We start from the raw sequence: 17,618 nt of genomic DNA, 5'->3' as shown, positions 1-17,618 counted from the left end.
AAGGCCCATGGCTTCTTCTCAGATACAGGCTCTACTCCGCTTTCTTTCCCAGGATGCTAAAGTACCCCTGGCGACAGCAATGGGCAAAGTCGCTGAGCTGATAAAGGCAGATCTCAGCACGTATGATGACCGGACCTTCAACAAACTCATACCTGCTAGAGGCTAATACTGATACAGCCCGGAGAGTATATCCAAAGGAGGGCGACAACCATTACAAGATATATTTAAAGATGACAAGCTTGCCAAACAAGTACTAAACGCTTCGAAGAGGGCATCCAAAAAGCGCGCAGCCCCTGCAGAAGCCACTACCCCCTCCCACAAGAGATCGAAAGCCTCGGCTCCAGTGGATACTGCCACCCCTTTCGCAATTGAACGCGCACTGGCTCTCCCGGTGTCAAATGCGACAGAAGAAGAGCTTTCCACTATTGTTCTTTTCACAAACAGAGCACCTCTAGTACTTGCCTTTGCTGTTTGTGTTTTAAGGTACACAATGCCTGAGCAGCCGATTTCTAGCAGACTGAGTCTCGCCCAGGCTGTCGTCAGCGCCAATAGCCGCTCAAAGGCTTTCAGTTTGGGTCTCGAAATTGAGCAAGCCCTTGAGGAGGAAGCCTGGGGAGAAGGGCAGCCTACTGTCTCGGTTTTGGGGCGCACTATAAAGGTGCTGAAGAGGTGGGACTACAACCCTCGTGAGGGTCAGTCCGCACAAGACTTTCTCCCTGAAGAGGGCACAATCGATGGAATACTAGGGGGGCTTCCTCCAGATCACTCAGAACCTGCGCCACCGATTTGGGGGATTGATGTCCAAGCAACCAAGCGCGTACATGGTTCACAGACCAAAGAGAGGCAAGAAACATCATTGCCAATACATACGCCAGAATCTGCACGCTCCTATCTAGTCAAATCCTTCATAAACGCCTCCAGCGAAACCACGAAGCAATCAAAGCGATCGAAGAGAAGAGATCACATTGAGATTGAAGCAGAAAAGGAAGCATGCGTCGGTCATCTTCTGCGCGCCATTGATTTGGTGTGCCGGTCATGGGCTTCCATCTTGAGCAAAGACGATTTAGACCGACGCGCATGGGCTTGGTATGTACACGTTAGGCCTTCCATCAAAAATGGAGTTGAAGGTTGGGGAGAGAAAGGAGCTGTGAAGCTAGCACAGATTCTAGCCCTCAAGAGGCAATAAAACCCGGCAGCTTAGACTTGCAAAGGACTGCGTATGCACAAACTGCCCCTCTGATGCGCCCATCGGCCACCGATTACGAAGGCAACGACTGCTTCATCAGTGTTGGCTAGTTCTTCATATGGACTACAGACATCAACCGGGTAAATTTCTGGCTAGATTCAGCACAAAACACGAGCAAGATGTTGAAAAATCCCCTCTATACCAGGGGCTTGCGAACCAGCTACACAAGTGTGCACGAAAGTAGGCCCCTGGCCTGCTCTACGCCGACCAACCAAGGCAAGCGTTTTTTATTTCAGCTTAGGTTCAACCCGCTCCGGATGATATCTCTCTCGATCAGTGTTCCAGGCCAGAAAGGGTCCAACGTATGACAGGCTACAGAATACTGGAAAACTCAACGTATGACAGGCTCCAGAATACTGGAGGACTCAACCGTTGAGTGCGACCTATGCTTGGAGGATGGCCTAGGTGAGATCCGCTAGGTCTCACCAACATTAACAGCGGCTTTGAGTTTGTGTTTCGATAAATCGAGATTGAGGATTTGATAAAGGCCAGGACTCAGTGGCTTGCTGAGGATATGCTTCCACACGATGGGGTGACTGCTCAAATCGCACCGTGTGCCTTGTGATTTTATGACGATGATGATGGATTTCTGGCATGCGGAGAGGCTTTTTGAGTTTATCTGCCACGGTTCCAAGCAGGCTTGGAGCAGCAGGGAGAGACGGATATCTGCCCCATAGTCAGCTTGCTTTGGCCTAACCACATTGCCCGCTGCGAACCTGTGTTGAAAGAAAGAAGGCTTCCCCTTGGGAGACCTGGTTATTCATAGAGTTTGGATGCTTATTCACCATAATCACAGTTTGTTATTCTGGATAATAGACTTGGTTTCTAGCCTCTAAGATGCCAAGGACTAGCAAGAAGAAATCGGGCAGCTCGAGTGACAAAAGTCGACGAGTAACAGATTTCCGGGGTCACTCTGATGATAGCGTGATAGGCTTTCTTAGACCGCTAAGGAAGCGACTTCCAGGTTATAACTCTTCAAGTAACCGTTGAGCATGCCTACCGAGGATGCGTCGAAAGATGAGAGGGAGAGAGAGATCATCACCCTGAGGCGCAGCAATAGCAACAATTCATCACTTGTCCGGAGGGCGACGGCGGGAAAATTGGGGGGCCTCCACTTGTAAGGGGAAGCAATAGTTACCAGCAATACTGTCAGTTTTTGACCATACAGGCATATATTGAGATACGGAGGAGAAACGTCTGAAGAATGAAGTTGAAAGAAATGCCAGGATAATTATTGTTTTCACCACCCAGGTGGGTTGGCTGAGATTATGATCGTGGATTTATTTCCTCAGCCAAGGCTGGAAATAGACTAGTCCCGAATGGGAAGACTTCCTTCCTCAGGCCCTCAACCTCCCTCTGCTCAACCTCTCTTCTCTCTCCCATTCAACCTGCCCTTCATCCATCACTGCCCTTCAACCAACCCAGAATCCCAGAGCGGCTACCTCTTCGATATTTCGCTCCTATCTACTCATTCACTTCCTTCATTTCCTGCTTAGTCGCCTGGGCCCTCGTCCCCTTCGTTCTTTCGCCCTCCAGCCCCTCCGCGTCCGTTCCAATTCGCTCCTTCGCCTTCTATTCGCAGGCTAATCACCCGTCAAACTACGCCACGGACCGACTCTATCCTTTGACAAGATTGACCGAAGAGATTCGAGAGCCCGTCGGGGCTGAGTAACGCCATGTCAGGGCGTCTATCATCCGATCAGTCTCGCTCCTTATCGCGGTCGTCTCAGTCTCGATCAGGTCTGGCTCACGACCCTGATTCAATGCGGCACCCCTCCACGCCTGGTCGATCTTCAAACCCCAATGTATTCTCGGACGAATACTCACTAGAGCCTTTGGACTCGGAACAATCGACCCTTACCCCCCGAAGCCTGTCTTTCTCGTCCAATGCCTCATCCCACACCCTTCGCTCCTCCCTCCCTCACCACCAGAAACAAACACCTGTGAACGAAGATGACCTACTAGAGAATCCATTTCGAGACGAGGCCCGAGTTTCTTTTGACGATGAATCCCCTCACCGATCCAGTCTACCCCAAAAGGGGTTTGAACTATCATACCGCAACTCCATCACGTCCAATTCCTCCGCTCCCTCGACAGCGCAACGCAGTCAAAGCACATCATCACGCTTCTCAATCCCACCTCGTGCCCTCAGTCCTTACACGGGTGCCACTGGACCAAGCCACCCATACGCGCTGTATCCGCAGCTCGGCGTCAGTCGCTCAGACAGCGTCGCTACTACATCAACCATCCGTCCTGTGGACGGACCTCTAATTGAGTCAAGCGGTCCACAGCATCCGTACGCGATGTATTCTCAAAACGTTGTAGAGGAAGATTTGGAGGACTCCTCTATACCCCTCGGATTTCCAGGTCACGGTCAAGAATCATATCAACGACCACCTAACCGTGCCGCCGATGACGTAGGCGACCTAATCGGACCTGACGGCTATACTGAGCAGCTTCCACCTTATTCTCGTTATCCAGAAGGCGCTTCACCCAAATTAGAAGCCTCAGTTGATGGACTACCGGAAGCCGCCGTCATCTTGGACCAGCCCAACAGCAATAACGAACGAGACCTTGCCGCGTCGGAAACCTCTTCAAGGACGTTAGTGGCGAGTAGTCAGCCGGACAGTCGCGCAAATAGACCACCAGATGAACCACCCGTGACGGGTGTCATGGCGTTTGAAGAGAAGTTGAAGAGACGGGGTAAGAAGCGCGTTTGCTGTGGCCTTCCGGTGTGGACTTTAGTCTTGATTTCTGTTGTCATGATCGTTGGAGGCAGCATTGGAGGTGCAATTGGCGGTATATTGGGTGCAAAGAAAGCCGCCGAGGCAAGTGCTGAAGACGACGTACCAACGACCACAACTATCACGGTCCCTCCTCGAACGGATGCAACTCCATTCTCTGGAACTCCGTATAATGTTCCGCCAATCCCAACAGGTCAGTGGACTATTCCGGCAGTGCCGAAAAACCAGTCCAAGTTCTGTATCCTCGATCAGGATCAAACCCCGACGTGGGGTTGTCTCAACCAGGGGTCTATTCCGATTACTATCGAAGGCGACGGGAAAGAGAAGAAGATCGATTTTGGTAGTAACCAATTACCAAAGACTTTGACCTATGGCGCTCAGGCGCCTTTCTTCACTCATCCCACAATGGAACTGAGCCTCGCGATGGATTCGAGTGACCTCAGTCTTGGACCCGCTTTATCCTTTTTCACTTTTTTTGATAAACTGATCGTGGTACCGGAAGATACACTCTCGTCGTCTGATATTTCGAGCCGGAGTGTACCGGAAGAACAGATCACCAATCCCCATAGCAAGCGGGCGAGCGATGTGGGAGATCGGCCATGGTTTTGCTGGTGGAATAGTACTGTCATGGAGTTTTTCCTTTACATCAATCAGACAACAAAGGTCACGCGGTATGATACATCGAGTTCGCTAGTTGACTCAAGCTCAACCACCACCACCGACGACGATGATGACAACAAAGCTCTCACAACCGATTCGCTCTCCAAACGTGGTAATGACACGCCAGATTATTATCCCCGCCGGATCAAGATGGAGGAAAAGCGAGATTATGCCCAAGCTCAAGCACCATATTGCCAACAGATGCAGGTGATGGATGACGGCTCGATCAAAGCGGTATCTCCCGCAACAATCGGAATAAGCGTGAATGAGCCAACACCGGCAACGACAGTTACGGGCACTGGAAGCGCCACTGAGACCTACACGGCAATGGCACAATACCAGAGCATATGCTACTGTGTTTCATTGACCGATTAGCTTCTTTTGGAGTAACTAGGTTACGGTTTTGATGATTCCAACATGACAATATGGTGATATCGGCGTTATAAAGGTGGTTTATGGTGTGCTTCTACATAAGCGTGGCCTGCATTGTTTCTGAATGGCGTCTTGGGACTTTTGGTTCTTCGATTGAGGATGGCATATTTTCGTCTGTTCAACTACCCCATATGTTCTGATTATATTATCTTGATGATATCACTTGGTTACTCTCGTTTTGCGTGGCACCGATCAAGTACTATGGTTTTTGTGTTATCTGCTCTAGTTGCGTCGGGGCTCCCTTAGTGCGTTTGAGTTGCAAACAGATACAGTCGTCGTCCGTCAAAGCTTTAAGAAAAGTCCGACACTCGACATAATACATCACCAAAGTTTCGCCACATTTTACTAGTACCACTCCGTAGTTGTACATACACTTAGATTCACACCATCGACTCGAGGTTATGTGTTTACGCTCAAATACCTCCATTGATTGACAGCTCATTCGAGGTTGAGCTTCGGTCGGGTCGCACCCAGGCCCAGTCGAAACGATGACGGAGGGCAACGTCATACTCTCGCCTTCAGTCCGAGTATAAGAGAGCTCCGTAGTACAGCATAATAATAAGCAGATACAATTCCACACAACATTATAGACCTTTGAATTATGACATCGGTCAATATGGCATCAATTATTCGAACCGGTCGCCTGATCAGACTCATCACTACCCCAGTCCGTTCATCGATCAATCAAGGACAAGGACGACGGCTTTACGGCCAGAGCTCCTACGGCGATGGCGAAGTCAAGTCCGAAGATAGTCGGAACGAACCTACTCGAGACCTTGAGCATCCAGGTAACGTCTGCCTGGCACCCACCCAGGCAAGGGCGAGTTGTTTGGAGTACAGAGGACTAACCTACGTATACAGGAGCACCACCCCCCGACGTCGGACAAGGGTACGCCCAATCCAAGACTTCTCATCCCACGCCAAAGGCAGGCACCGGGGAAATAGAAGAAGATATTTCCACAAAGCCTTCCAACAAGGCTAATCCAACCATCACGGATGGCCGCCAGTCAGTCAATGTTGATGGCGACGGCAATACTAAGCCGGATGTGCCCGAGGACGTTAAGCAACACAATGAAGAAATTGACCGACGCCATGATAAACCATACAACCGCATTAAGGATGAAGGGAAGGTGGGAAAGGGTTTCTGGAAGCTGGATGGCGGGGGTGCTGGGGACTGATTCTCATGTCATATAAACGGAGTAGCAGTAGAGGGTACGCTGTTGCTGTAATTCAATCGCATATTGTCAGTTTGAGAGTCAATCAGATCTAGTCGCTCTCGAAAACGGTGTCAAGATGATGTCTTCGAAAGAATATTGTACGCCAGGATAATTGAGATGATTGATAGATCGTGATGTTTACCCTGAGTACTCCGTACTCCGGATCTATGGCCCGCGAAAATGCGATCGGGCCAGATTTAGTGTATGTGGGCTCACTGCGCGACCGCTTTCAAGATCCTGAGCACTGAGCAGCATCCCCGATTTAACGAGCTCTCAATCAACTCTCGTCCCACGATTCCAGCGTGCTCTTCTATTGCTTCAATCTCATCTGAAGCTACCGGCACACATAAAAATGGCTCCCAAGGGCAATAAATACTCTGTGATCCTCCCAACCTACAATGAGCGGAAGAACCTCCCTATCATATGCTGGCTCCTAGAGCGGACCTTTCGAGAGAAGTGAGCACTCCTCCCTACAGAATCGAATCGGGACTAATCAAATTTCGCTCTCAGCAACCTAAACTGGGAAGTCATCATCGTCGACGATGGCTCCCCCGACGGAACCCTCGAAGTCGCCCAACAGCTCCAGAAAGTTTGGGGCGCCGACCACATTGTCCTCAAGCCCCGAGCTGGGAAACTCGGACTGGGAACCGCATACATCCACGGCCTGCAATTCGTCAGCGGCAACTACGTGATAATCATGGATGCTGATTTCAGCCACCACCCCAAGTTCATCCCCGAGATGATCCGCATTCAAAAGGAGACAGATGCCGATATTGTCACGGGCACGCGCTACGCCAGCCGCGACAACATCAAGGGAGGCGTGTACGGGTGGGATCTATTCCGGAAATTCACGTCGCGCACGGCGAACCTGATTGCGGACGTTATGCTCATGCCGGGCGTGAGTGACCTGACGGGGAGCTTCCGGTTGTACAAGAAAAGCGTGTTGGAGAAGGTGATTCACAGTACACAGAGTAAGGGGTACAGCTTCCAGATGGAGATGATGGTTCGCGCGAAGGCCATGGGATTCAAGGTTGCAGAGTGCCCGATTACATTTGTTGATCGGTTGTACGGAGAGAGCAAGCTGGGCGGCCATGAGATTGTCGAGTATCTCAAGGGTGTTTTGACCCTTTGGCTCAAGGTTTGACGTTATCCAAATTGCCCTCAATTCTTTTTTTCTCTTCCGACCTATATCTGTCTGTGTGATGACCACCGCATCTCTTTTCTTATGTGCTGTATACTATTAATGCTTCGAGCTCACTACATACGTCTCATAACTCATAATAAGTCCCTGTTGCTTCATAGGTTTCTATCGGCTATCTTAGGAGCTGCAGGTTCAAACTCGGTTCAGATAGTTGAGGAGGCGCTCAATCAACCACGCCTGTCCCTCACCTCGAACATTATGACTTGCGCCAGGAATGACTCCACTGGCTTCATCATCCCACTTCTTCTCTCCAGCATTTGTGGCGCGTTTCCACCGTGCCAGCAATGCCTCCTTATCAACTCCTTCTGGCGCATACTCATCGCTCCCAGAGTACAGCGCCACCAGCGTTCCCTGTAGCAGCTTTCTCTCCGCGACCCGCCCAAACGTCTGGTCAAGGCGCTGATCCGTCAGATCCGTACTAAACAGATCATCTTCTGCTGGTTTTTCTGGACTTTCAGGGCTCGCAAGACTCCAAAACCTCCTGGCATTCACCGGTGTATCTGGAGGCAACCCAACCAACCCAGTTAGCTCAATTGGACAAATCGACCGAGCAGGCTTGCTGCGCGCAAACTCCACGAGTTTCTCATACGCCTCGCGTCCCTCCAAATTACCCTGTACAGATGGAAGCATTGCCTGACGATCCGAAACAGGCGCCTGCATGATTGCCCCGTCTACAGCCGGCCTAACAAGCCCTTGCACCCTGTCAACATCCGGGTTAAACGGGAGTGGATTCGGCGAATGCAGGTAATGCAAAACGTCCTGGCTTCCCGTGGAATGACCCATTATGACCACTTTGTTAGCGGTGCTAGAGATAAAGCTTTGCTTCAGTTTACGGACGTAGTCGACGCATTGTCCGATTTCTTCGACATCCTGGTCAAGACTACCTATTCCCCAACCACCGTAGGAGGAGGAAAGGAGGAGGTGAAAGAGGGACCATTCCGTGGGCTCTACAGCCTTTGCAATCTCTTGGACATACGGCACTGTGTAGAGCCCGTCTGTGAGGCCGCCAATGAAGAGAATACTATGGGGTTTGGGAGCTGTGTGTGGCTGGCCAAACTCGAAGGCTGTCAAGCGGGGTGCCTGGAATTGTTAATACTTGGCTAGTGGCCAGTGATGGGAGGCCGGGGACTGCACGCACATAATGGTGTAGAGTTCCAGGATAAGAGGTGGTCATGCTGATATTCGAGATGATGCCTAGTAGGTTCAGGTTGTGCCTTGAAAAGCTGAAGATTGGAATCTCTCAAGTCGGCGGGGTAGAATGAAGCAGTTAACTGTTCTAATTACGCCCCACTGTAGAACAACATCGTCGCCCGAAAACTCGGTTCGCGCTGGCATACAGTAAATAGCCCCGGTATATATCATCCAACTAGGTTGGGAATCTCAAAGGGTCTTCGTCAATTGCAGACGATTCATAAATCGAAGCTGGGTGAGAAAAAAAGGTCAAGAATAAATACGTAGTTTCATTGGGAGATACTGTCACAGAGGGTAAAATTCACGCCAAGTTCAGCTAGTCCGAGATAGTATAGTAGCTACTCCGTACTTCTGAACCTTGAACCAGTCCATGCTTTCCTCCTGGGAATTCTTCTTCATCTTCTTTCCACCTCCTCTTCGGACCCAAATATCTCTTCATGCAGTGTTCTGTCACGGCTGATCTGGATATCTTTGATTGAATTATATGGCTTTACTTGCTTGAGCGATCAAAAGTAATGCGCTCTTCAACCGTCAACTGTTTACCGGCATGAGAAGCCCAAGGACTTTGATCCACACTTCCTTGCTGCTAAGGCTATAGCATGCCATCAACTCGTAGATCTGGGCGCCTCTCCGGTGTCCGGAAATCCTACACGCTGGATCCTGGCGTTGATGAGGAATTGGAGTCAAAATTCTTCGATGAATCAAACAAACTCCCACGAAACAAGGGCAAACAGCCTGTCCATGACGAATCCTCCGATGAGGAATTCCAGGTAGGCCCCCTGGAAGAAGAGGAGGCGGAGGATGACCTTGAAGACGACGATTCTCAAGATGAGGATGCCGGAGCTGGCGACGACGCTGGGGATGAGGATGCAACGAAAGGTAGTCGCCGCCAACCAAAAACGCCCAAAACACCGCAGTCTAAATCCGTCAAGAAGCGGCCACCTACTACCACCGGTGTCCTCACTGGTGAAGAGACCCATTCTCGAGGAATTTGGAATCCATTTGAGCATGTTGGCAAATCCGTTCATCTGCAGGCGACGTTTGGCCTTGATGAAAGGGATATTCTAGCCGCCCTATATGCGCGAGATCGGTGGACTCGGGGATTCGATTCTACTTTTCCGGCTCGAATATCCCTAGATGAGGCGCAGACTCTGCGAGATTATAAATACGGTTCGACGTTTGGTGTTGAGCCTGAAGACCTGGACAGGGAGAGTACCCGCGGCTGGGACTGGTACTACGGCGATGGTACTAGAGAACGGTTAAGAACGCGGCAGCAAATTGAACCGATTACCGAGATGGAGGCTCGTCAGTCCTTCATGCCGAGGCCCAAGGAGGGCAAGCATACCGTCTTAGTCGGGCCCGCAAACAAACAAATGGCTTTTACTCTCGATCAATATGATGTTATCAACCTGGGAGATGCATGGGGAGAGGCAAAAGATGGGCGGACTACTGATGCGGCAGGCTCCAAACAACCCAAGAAAAAGCGTCAAGGTTGGATCATCAATGTCGGCCAGCGCGTGCAGGCCGTTGCGTGGGCACCTAACCAAAGCGGTCTCACCCAGTATTTGGCCGTAACCGCTCCGATTTCAAGTGAGCAAAAGGACGATTATCCAGATCCTCTGAAAGATTACGCAGCTCCAGCATTTCGGCCGTCAGCTCCTTATCCGTGTGCTCTACAGCTCTGGGCTTTCAAAGCCGATAAAGGGGGCGGCATCACAAAATCTATCGATATGAGCTCCATACCCAAGTTACGGTTAGTTCTCGGTACCTGCTGGGGTGATTTGAGGCGAATTGCATGGTGCCCTATTCGCCGAGCGCCTCGGGACGAAGATGACGAAGACGTTGATAAAACCATTGGGCTCCTTGCTGGCGTATATGGCGATGGCTATGTCAGGGTCATTGATGTGAAAATCAGCAGAGACCCCAACAGGACTGGTTTCCGTGAGTTCTTCTTTTTTTATGCACTTTTCTGATAACACCATGCTTACCCTTTGAAACAAGACCGAGTTGATGTCCCTCTGTTCGAAGCGAAACCTCCTTCAACAGTATGTACATGTGTGACCTGGCTGTCTTCCAGCGACATAGCTGTTGGCTGTGCCAATGGATTCGTCGCTGTTTGGAACATTGTACCGCCATCTGTACAACGTCAGACCGACCCAGCAAAAAGCCCGTTACCTTATTTTTACCATCCAGTTCACTCGACCTATGTGCTAAACATCGCATCTGCCTACCCAACCTATCCCCATCTGGTGGCGACAACCTCTATGGATGGAGAGACACGATTGACTTCGCTGGCTGATCATGAGAAAGACGTGGTCGATGCCATGCGCATGAGGGTGGGATCACCCCATTTGACATACTCGCCCTGGCTTCAGTCCTTTATCTCTAGTGACGAAAATGACTTTGTACGTCTACTAACCATCCGACGTTTCTTTACCACAATGGCAGCTGCTCGGTTGCCGAGCACCGTCTCAGCCTTGGCGTCAAGCAGCTTCTGGCATCCAAGCGCGCTTATTGGTTGTACGGGAGGATCAGTGCTGGCGACGAATCCTCTACGAAGAGTACTCCATTCTAAGGAGAAGCAGTGGCAACAGACCTGGTTCTCACACACTTGGGCTCGAGGCGAGGATGTCAGAGGCTCTGGGACTAGCCGGTTCTACGACGGGTTTCGTGCTGAGAGCATCAGTCTGTTGCGCAACATGATGGGCGACCGTAAGATGATCAACGGAACTATGGTGATCACCATCCACGAAGAGGAGACCCACGTTACGGCCTTGTCATGGAATCCGAATCAATCATGCGCGGGCTGGGCGAGTGCTGGGCTGGGATGCGGCCTCGTTCGAATTGAAGATCTGGCAATGTGACTTGTCTTTTAGGAACAAAGCCATATCTCGTCATTTCCCCTTCGGTGTGACGGTCAGGGGTTAGGAGTCAGAAGTCAGAAGAGGCCATGTCCATGATCGCTAGATAACTTACGTACGCTCTGCCTGCCCTGCATATGTGTTCAGCACCTCGCCGGCCATACCAAGAAACGTTCAATGATCCTGCATCTTACCGTGACATCCGAATAACTTCGGCTGCGAGCTTACACTAGAAAATCACATATGCATTCCCACCTAACATCAGACTCCATCGAACCAGCATAATATCTTCGATGTTTAGCTTGGCGCACTGTCCAGAGTATGCCTACGGAGTACACTTGGGGGAAGAATAGACTTGCATCATCAGGAATGCAAGCCTGCATGTGTTGGGATGATCGGGCTGCAGCGGTATTGCGCGTCCAGTAGAAAGATCCAGGCAGAAGACTGAAACTAAGAATAGATATCGTGGTCTTTTTCAACTTCGCGTCGTGTCTTTTTTTTTTTTCCCTGCCTGATGAGTGGTCGTTGCCGCCACAATATCAGAAAAGACACAGCCACAGCAGGCCATCCACATTGCATATCCTTTGCTCAGAAATACAGATTGATAAATTGAGGAGAGAATGAAACCAAAAGGCTCAAAAACTGTATTCATAGATCTGCCTTCAATTACAACATAATCATGAAAGGATTGCGTAGATGCAAATGATCCCTGAAAAGACCGTGGCTGGTCATAGCGTTGTTTTGGCTCAGATTGTCCCAGCCTCCTGTATACTCGGCCGTCGCTGTCAGCCAGAACGTTATGGACGCGCCAGCTGCCATTATGCTTGAAAGTGATGGGCCTAAGCTGCAGATCATTATGCAAGACCTGCTCCACGATTTTCTTTCCCTCTGGCTTTTCCAGCCCTTGTGACAGACCTGCTCTGGGTTCATAAACGGTCCTTCCTCTCGACTAACCATCGACTCTCCTAACTATCATGCCTCGTGAATCGTCTCTTCATAACTAGATCTATCTCTCTGGCTTTATCAGCTCTTATTCTTATTCTTGCTCACGACCCTTTTCTGCACTTATTACCTTTGCGCAACTCGCTTACATCCAACCGTCACCACTCAACAACATGCATACCTCGGCACTCGTCTGTTTCGCTATCGCTCTCACAGCTCACGCTATTCCTTTGACTCAGCCCATCTCGAACTCTACAGTTCAGCGCAGAAGCTCAGATTATGCTGTTGTCAACGTCGGAGGGGACCCAAGCCCCCCCCAGCCTCCAGTTCAAGAGACGGTCATCGAAACCGTAACTGCTCCAGGAGCACCTCAGCAAACCGTGACAGTGACTCAAACTTCATCTCTGACGTCTTCCTCGACGGCACTATGGGAAACGAGTGCGTACGGCGGCAGCTCCTCGGTTATCCCAACTCCCACTCCAACCCCGTCTTCTATTGCAGTTCCTGCCCCTGGTCCTGAAGACGAGACTATCCCCCGCGGCTTCACTGCCATGGACAGACTCGCGCGTGCTCTCGGAAAGACTATTGACACCCGCCTCAAGGCTCGTGATATGAAGCCTACTGCTCAGCTTAGCCCTGGTTTGAACGGCACCGCACAGGCGCCTCATGCCCCTCGTGGTTTCAACACCACTGAATCGGGAAGCAAGATTCTCGAGAACAGGAGCCTGAATGGTACATCCGTAAAGGCTTAGAGAGTCACACAGTGCGCATAGAGCCTTTGCTCGGTTTCTTCAATGTCTTAACATACTCTTCGGTCGATGAGTAACGGTTCATTACGAGTGAAAATTGATGGAATTAATGGCTGCCACGATTATGACATGGTTATTTTTCGGCTGTCCTTGGTCATGAACATCCCCAGGCGTCCTTGGGTTTTTTAATTGTTTAACGTGATTTTTATGGTGTTGATTAATTATTATAGACTGGAAATACTTTCATACTAGATTAGTGGAATGGGATTATTACTAAAAGTGCTACTAGTAAATATGGTATTGTTATAACAGTACGGTGACTGACCGTGACGTCTTTAGCCAGTTGAGCCAGCAATTAGATACTTTATCCAGCAGCTCCGACTCCTGCACTAAGCCTCTCCAGCTCCTCCCGCTCCCCATTGATGGAAATTGAATCCTTTCGAACATTTCCTACCTCAGTGTTTCTTCCCTTTCCAACTCCGTCGTCGCTTCCCTCTCCTCATTCTTAGTCAACCCAATTGTTTACCGCCTAGACCGAGCCGCTGTTGGCGACCACGACCACCTAGTTCTCCGCTTTTGACTCCGAATCCCCTCCTATACCGGACCAAATCAGATAACCACCATGGCCACGTCGGTAGCACCCCCCGAAGACCAGAGCCGGCTCCTGGAGGAGGCATTGGGGGTGGTGCGCCAACAGTCGGCTATGATGCGAAAATGCCTCGAAACCCCGGGCAAACTCATGGATGCGCTTAAATGCGGGTGAGTTGAAGTTCCAGGCAGCAATGGATATTGATGCGATTCGTATCACAACGAACAGTGGTTGTGGTTATGGTATTGACACACTGTGTCCTAGGTCAACGTTGGTCTCCGAGCTCCGAACGCCAAGTTTAGGTCCCAAGCAATACTACGAACTTTACATGGCCGTCTTCGATGCCTTGCGACATCTCTCTGTGTACCTCAAAGAGAACCACCCCGTTAACCATCTCGCCGATCTCTACGAATTAGTTCAGTATGCAGGCAACATAATCCCGCGCCTGTACCTCATGATCACTGTCGGCACTGTCTACATGTCCGTAGAGGATGCGCCGGTCAAGGAAATCATGAAGGATATGATGGAGATGAGCCGAGGTGTACAGCATCCGATCCGTGGACTGTTTCTCAGATACTACCTATCTGGCCAAGCGAGGGACTACCTGCCCTCTGGCACCGGGGACGGCCCCGAGGGGAACATTCAGGACTCGATCAATTTCATTCTAACCAATTTTGTCGAGATGAACAAGCTCTGGGTGAGGCTTCAGCATCAGGGTCCGTCACGGGAACGGGAGAAGCGCATGCAGGAGCGCCGGGAACTGGAGCTTCTGGTGGGAAGTAATGTTGTTCGCCTCAGTCAATTGGTGGACCTGGAGACGTATAAGTCTGGGATTCTGCAAGCGCTCTTAGAACAGGTCGTTCAGTGCCGGGATGTACTGGCACAGGAGTATCTTCTTGAAGGTATGGAGTCTGAAGTGAACAATTTAAGAATCCTAAAATGCTGACTTGGCGTTACCAGTTATTACCAAAGTGTTTCCGGACGAGTTTCACCTTCATACCCTCGATCTATTGCTCTCCGCTATTTCCCGCCTCAATCCCCATGTGGACCTTAAGAAGATTGTTATAGGGCTGATGGACCGCTTGTCATCTTACGCAGCGCGCGAGGCAGAGACATCTACCGATCCAGATACCAAGAAACAGAGAGAAGAAGACGCAGTGACGAAGCTTCTTGAAAACCTCAAAGTCTCTGAAGAGGCGAAGGATAAGTCAAAGGAACATGGGGAGACAACAACTGCTCAGGAGAATGGCATCGAAAAGACAACAAATGAGACGCCGGAGACGACGAAACCTGCCGAGGAAGAGCCTGCGGCGAATGGGGATGGCGAAGACGAGAAGCTCACTGCCCCTCAAGACGTCAAGCTCTATAACATCTTCTATGAACAAGTAGTCAACCTGATCAAGTCCCGTGGTTTACCAATACCAGACACTATGGCATTACTGGTTTCGCTGGTCAACCTTGCGCTCAACACCTACCCTGAGCAATTGGAATATGTCGACCAAGTACTTCAGTTTGCTACCAAGGAGACTGCCGAGTATACCGACCACGCAGATTTGCACGCAGCACTAACACAAGAGAGCCTTCTTCACCTGCTCATCGCCCCGCTTCGCTCATATGTCTCGATTTTCACGGCTTTAGCTCTGCCCCACTACCTCCCACTCCTAACCTCTCAGTCCTATCCCACTCGACGCTCTGTTGCAGGGGAGATTGCCCGAAGTTTACTCAAGAATCATACCTTGATCACGTCGACAGAAAACCTAGACCGGGTACTACAAGCTTTGCGAGTCTTGATAAAAGAAGGAGCGCAGCAAGGTGGGGGTTATCCTGGGTTGCAAAACCAGCGACGAGGCGAATCAGACGAAGCGGTCGAAGAACAAGGTTGGCTGGCGAGGATAGTTCATCTCCTACAAGCCTCGGAGAATGACACACAACTCAAGGTATGAACCTACTTGCTTCCCTTCGACCCACTCCCATTTCTCCTCATTCCCAACTAATCTTGATGTAGCTGCTACAAGCCGTTCGAAAAGCCTACCTGGACGGCAATGAAAGGATTCGATACACCTTCCCCGCCATTGTCAGCTCTTCAATCCGTCTGGCTCGGAAGCTCAAATCTCGTGAGCATTACGATGACAACTGGCAAACACAATCATCAGCACTATACCGATTTATGCATCAATGTGTTAACAACTTATATCAGCGCGTAAACCCTGGTTGCGCGGATCTATCACTACGGTTGTTCATCATGTGCGGCGAGGTTGCCGATCAGACCGGATTCGAAGAGTTCAGCTACGAGTTCTTTGCTCAAGCCTTTACCATTTATGAAGATTCAATCAGTGACTCCCGAGCCCAGTTTCAAGCCGTCTGTATCATCGCCGGGGCCCTTCACGGCACCCGAGGTTTCTCCAAGGAGAATTACGATACTCTAATCACCAAGGCCGCCTTACACGGAAGCAAACTCCTCAAGAAACCTGATCAATGTCGTGCAGTCTATCTAGCTAGCCACTTATGGTGGGTGATTGAAAACCCTCACCGCGGCGAAGAGGATCCCAAGAATGTACGTCTTGCCTTGAAAAAAATCCTAAAAACCCATCAGATTCCTCTAACAATTACTTTACAGCTCTACCGAGACGGCAAACGCGTCCTCGAATGCCTCCAGCGTGCGCTTCGTGTAGCGGACGCCTGCATGGACACCGCCGTTTCCGTCGAGCTCTTCGTCGAAATACTCAATCGTTATGTGTACTATTTCGATCAGCAGAACGAGACCGTCACGACGAAGTACTTGAATGGCCTTATCGAACTCATCCACTCAAATCTCCAGACAGATCAAGATGAACCAAATCCCGCCCTTGAGAACCCAAGGAGGCATTTCCAGCGGACACTAGAGTATATTCGCTCCAGGGAGTTTGAGGGGGTTATCACGGATCCGAGATCCTAGTGCCAGAGTACCACCGCGCCTCCACTCCTCGCGCAAGGGTGGCGATGACCGTGATTTGACTTCGTTGCGTCTGTTTCTCTTGTCCTGTTGATTTCAAGCATGTCACGAAAGATTCGTGTCTTGTACGATTCCCTCCATGTCTCACACTATACTGCTATGCTACTTCTCTCCACTGCAAGCTTTGTCTGTTTTCTACGCGATCGGGCTATGATGTCCTTTGAATATATTGGCTGTATCATGAAGTCCAGCTTGATGGAATTGTGACTTCCCTGTTACTCGTATTGTACTGTGTTGTACTGCCATGTCGTTCGTTGTATTTCTACTCCATCCTCTTGATCTAGCCCGGAGGCAAGTAATATTACGACAAATACATTAGATGCAGGGTATCCTGGGAAGCCCAATCGATTAGTGGAGTCTGGAAATTGCACCTCAGAGATCAATGTGCCTTCCTAAATCAGATATATATGGTGATGAAGTCATGAAGGAAGGAGCAATCCAGTCCGGTGATGTCGGTAGGGAGGAGGGTGGGTCAACCTGACTCTGTTTCTGACCTTTGAGCCGCCTCGCTCAAAGATCGACCACTCAACTCCGTACATGATCATCACAAATACCATACACGTCCTCCAGATTGGACGCTACATAAAACATTCTCCTTACTTATAGAGCCTCTTCAGAAGGGTTATAGATACTACCTAAATGGAGCAAAAGAGTATTGGAAGTGGAAAAAAAAGTTAATGATCACGCACGAGATAAAAATCGCGATGATGCATGCAATTCTTCGTTTGATTCGAAGCCCCGCCCCAGGGGGGTAAATCCATATACTCCATGGGGTAAAGAATCCAGATGGTTCT

The 17,618-nt window shown here is 50.1% G+C and overlaps 8 protein-coding genes across 8 annotated transcripts; 7 read left to right on the top strand and 1 right to left on the bottom strand.

Annotated features, from left to right (window-relative positions):
• Positions 1-79: 79 nt before the first annotated feature.
• Positions 80-1,186, top strand: BJX68DRAFT_261345 (uncharacterized protein; the record flags this gene model as incomplete). The annotated part of the gene is made up of 2 exons (XM_071044131.1): positions 80-120; positions 178-1,186. 2 exons carry the CDS (start codon positions 80-82, stop codon positions 1,184-1,186), a joined length of 1,050 nt encoding a protein of 349 aa, XP_070905089.1.
• Positions 1,187-2,641: 1,455 nt separating this feature from the next.
• BJX68DRAFT_225080 (uncharacterized protein) lies at positions 2,642-5,422 on the top strand. The gene is made up of 2 exons (XM_071038347.1): positions 2,642-4,183; positions 4,493-5,422. The coding sequence occupies exons 1-2, from the start codon at positions 2,923-2,925 to the stop codon at positions 5,023-5,025; spliced, it is 1,794 nt and encodes a 597-aa protein (XP_070905088.1). The 5' UTR covers positions 2,642-2,922; the 3' UTR covers positions 5,026-5,422.
• A 210-nt stretch (positions 5,423-5,632) lies between these two features.
• BJX68DRAFT_225078 (uncharacterized protein) lies at positions 5,633-6,470 on the top strand. Its single transcript, XM_071038346.1, has 2 exons — positions 5,633-5,870; positions 5,944-6,470. Exons 1-2 carry the CDS (start codon positions 5,684-5,686, stop codon positions 6,258-6,260), a joined length of 504 nt encoding a protein of 167 aa, XP_070905087.1. The 5' UTR covers positions 5,633-5,683; the 3' UTR covers positions 6,261-6,470.
• Positions 6,471-6,651: 181 nt separating this feature from the next.
• Positions 6,652-7,443, top strand: BJX68DRAFT_252058 (dolichyl-phosphate beta-D-mannosyltransferase; the record flags this gene model as incomplete). Its single annotated transcript, XM_071042488.1, has 2 exons — positions 6,652-6,755; positions 6,810-7,443. 2 exons carry the CDS (start codon positions 6,652-6,654, stop codon positions 7,441-7,443), a joined length of 738 nt encoding a protein of 245 aa, XP_070905086.1.
• A 94-nt stretch (positions 7,444-7,537) lies between these two features.
• Positions 7,538-8,939, bottom strand: BJX68DRAFT_84157 (uncharacterized protein). The gene is made up of 2 exons (XM_071049860.1): positions 8,639-8,939; positions 7,538-8,580 (listed from the first exon to the last, which is right to left on the bottom strand). The coding sequence occupies exons 1-2, from the start codon at positions 8,672-8,674 to the stop codon at positions 7,633-7,635; spliced, it is 984 nt and encodes a 327-aa protein (XP_070905085.1). The 5' UTR covers positions 8,675-8,939; the 3' UTR covers positions 7,538-7,632.
• Positions 8,940-9,075: 136 nt separating this feature from the next.
• On the top strand, positions 9,076-12,151 carry BJX68DRAFT_225074 (transcription factor TFIIIC subunit TFC6). The gene is made up of 2 exons (XM_071038345.1): positions 9,076-10,632; positions 10,693-12,151. The coding sequence occupies exons 1-2, from the start codon at positions 9,291-9,293 to the stop codon at positions 11,553-11,555; spliced, it is 2,205 nt and encodes a 734-aa protein (XP_070905084.1). The 5' UTR covers positions 9,076-9,290; the 3' UTR covers positions 11,556-12,151.
• Positions 12,152-12,343: 192 nt separating this feature from the next.
• Positions 12,344-13,510, top strand: BJX68DRAFT_225073 (uncharacterized protein). Its single transcript, XM_071038344.1, has one exon. It carries the CDS (start codon positions 12,668-12,670, stop codon positions 13,244-13,246), a length of 579 nt encoding a protein of 192 aa, XP_070905083.1. The 5' UTR covers positions 12,344-12,667; the 3' UTR covers positions 13,247-13,510.
• A 92-nt stretch (positions 13,511-13,602) lies between these two features.
• Positions 13,603-17,250, top strand: BJX68DRAFT_225071 (vacuolar protein sorting-associated protein 35). Its single transcript, XM_071038343.1, has 5 exons — positions 13,603-14,002; positions 14,097-14,734; positions 14,793-15,769; positions 15,838-16,386; positions 16,450-17,250. The coding sequence occupies exons 1-5, from the start codon at positions 13,866-13,868 to the stop codon at positions 16,765-16,767; spliced, it is 2,619 nt and encodes an 872-aa protein (XP_070905082.1). The 5' UTR covers positions 13,603-13,865; the 3' UTR covers positions 16,768-17,250.
• Positions 17,251-17,618: the final 368 nt, after the last annotated feature.

The sequence above is a fragment of the Aspergillus pseudodeflectus genome, assembly GCF_044049435.1.
Source record: "Aspergillus pseudodeflectus strain CBS 756.74 chromosome Unknown BJX68scaffold_2, whole genome shotgun sequence".
Classification (NCBI taxonomy): Eukaryota; Fungi; Ascomycota; class Eurotiomycetes; order Eurotiales; family Aspergillaceae; genus Aspergillus; species Aspergillus pseudodeflectus.
The sequence above is the reverse complement of the archived record's forward strand: the minus strand, read 5'-3'. Positions and strand labels throughout refer to the sequence as shown.

Bases quoted from the DNA above. Each gene is read 5' to 3' on its own strand.
- BJX68DRAFT_225080 (XM_071038347.1), top strand. From the start codon at position 2,923: ATGTCAGGGCGTCTATCATCCGATCAGTCTCGCTCCTTATCGCGGTCG. The intron at 4,184-4,492 runs GTCAGTGGACTA...TGGTACCGGAAG, and splicing joins TGTTCCGCCAATCCCAACAG to ATACACTCTCGTCGTCTGAT.
- BJX68DRAFT_225078 (XM_071038346.1), top strand. From the start codon at position 5,684: ATGACATCGGTCAATATGGCATCAATTATTCGAACCGGTCGCCTGATC. The intron at 5,871-5,943 runs GTAACGTCTGCC...CTACGTATACAG, and splicing joins TCGAGACCTTGAGCATCCAG to GAGCACCACCCCCCGACGTC.
- BJX68DRAFT_84157 (XM_071049860.1), bottom strand. From the start codon at position 8,674: ATGACCACCTCTTATCCTGGAACTCTACACCATTAT. The intron at 8,581-8,638 runs GTGCGTGCAGTC...TAACAATTCCAG, and splicing joins CTGGAACTCTACACCATTAT to GCACCCCGCTTGACAGCCTT.
- BJX68DRAFT_225074 (XM_071038345.1), top strand. From the start codon at position 9,291: ATGCCATCAACTCGTAGATCTGGGCGCCTCTCCGGTGTCCGGAAATCC. The intron at 10,633-10,692 runs GTGAGTTCTTCT...CTTTGAAACAAG, and splicing joins CCCCAACAGGACTGGTTTCC to ACCGAGTTGATGTCCCTCTG.
- BJX68DRAFT_225073 (XM_071038344.1), top strand. From the start codon at position 12,668: ATGCATACCTCGGCACTCGTCTGTTTCGCTATCGCTCTCACAGCTCAC.
- BJX68DRAFT_225071 (XM_071038343.1), top strand. From the start codon at position 13,866: ATGGCCACGTCGGTAGCACCCCCCGAAGACCAGAGCCGGCTCCTGGAG. The intron at 14,735-14,792 runs GTATGGAGTCTG...TGGCGTTACCAG, and splicing joins ACAGGAGTATCTTCTTGAAG to TTATTACCAAAGTGTTTCCG. The intron at 15,770-15,837 runs GTATGAACCTAC...ATCTTGATGTAG, and splicing joins AGAATGACACACAACTCAAG to CTGCTACAAGCCGTTCGAAA.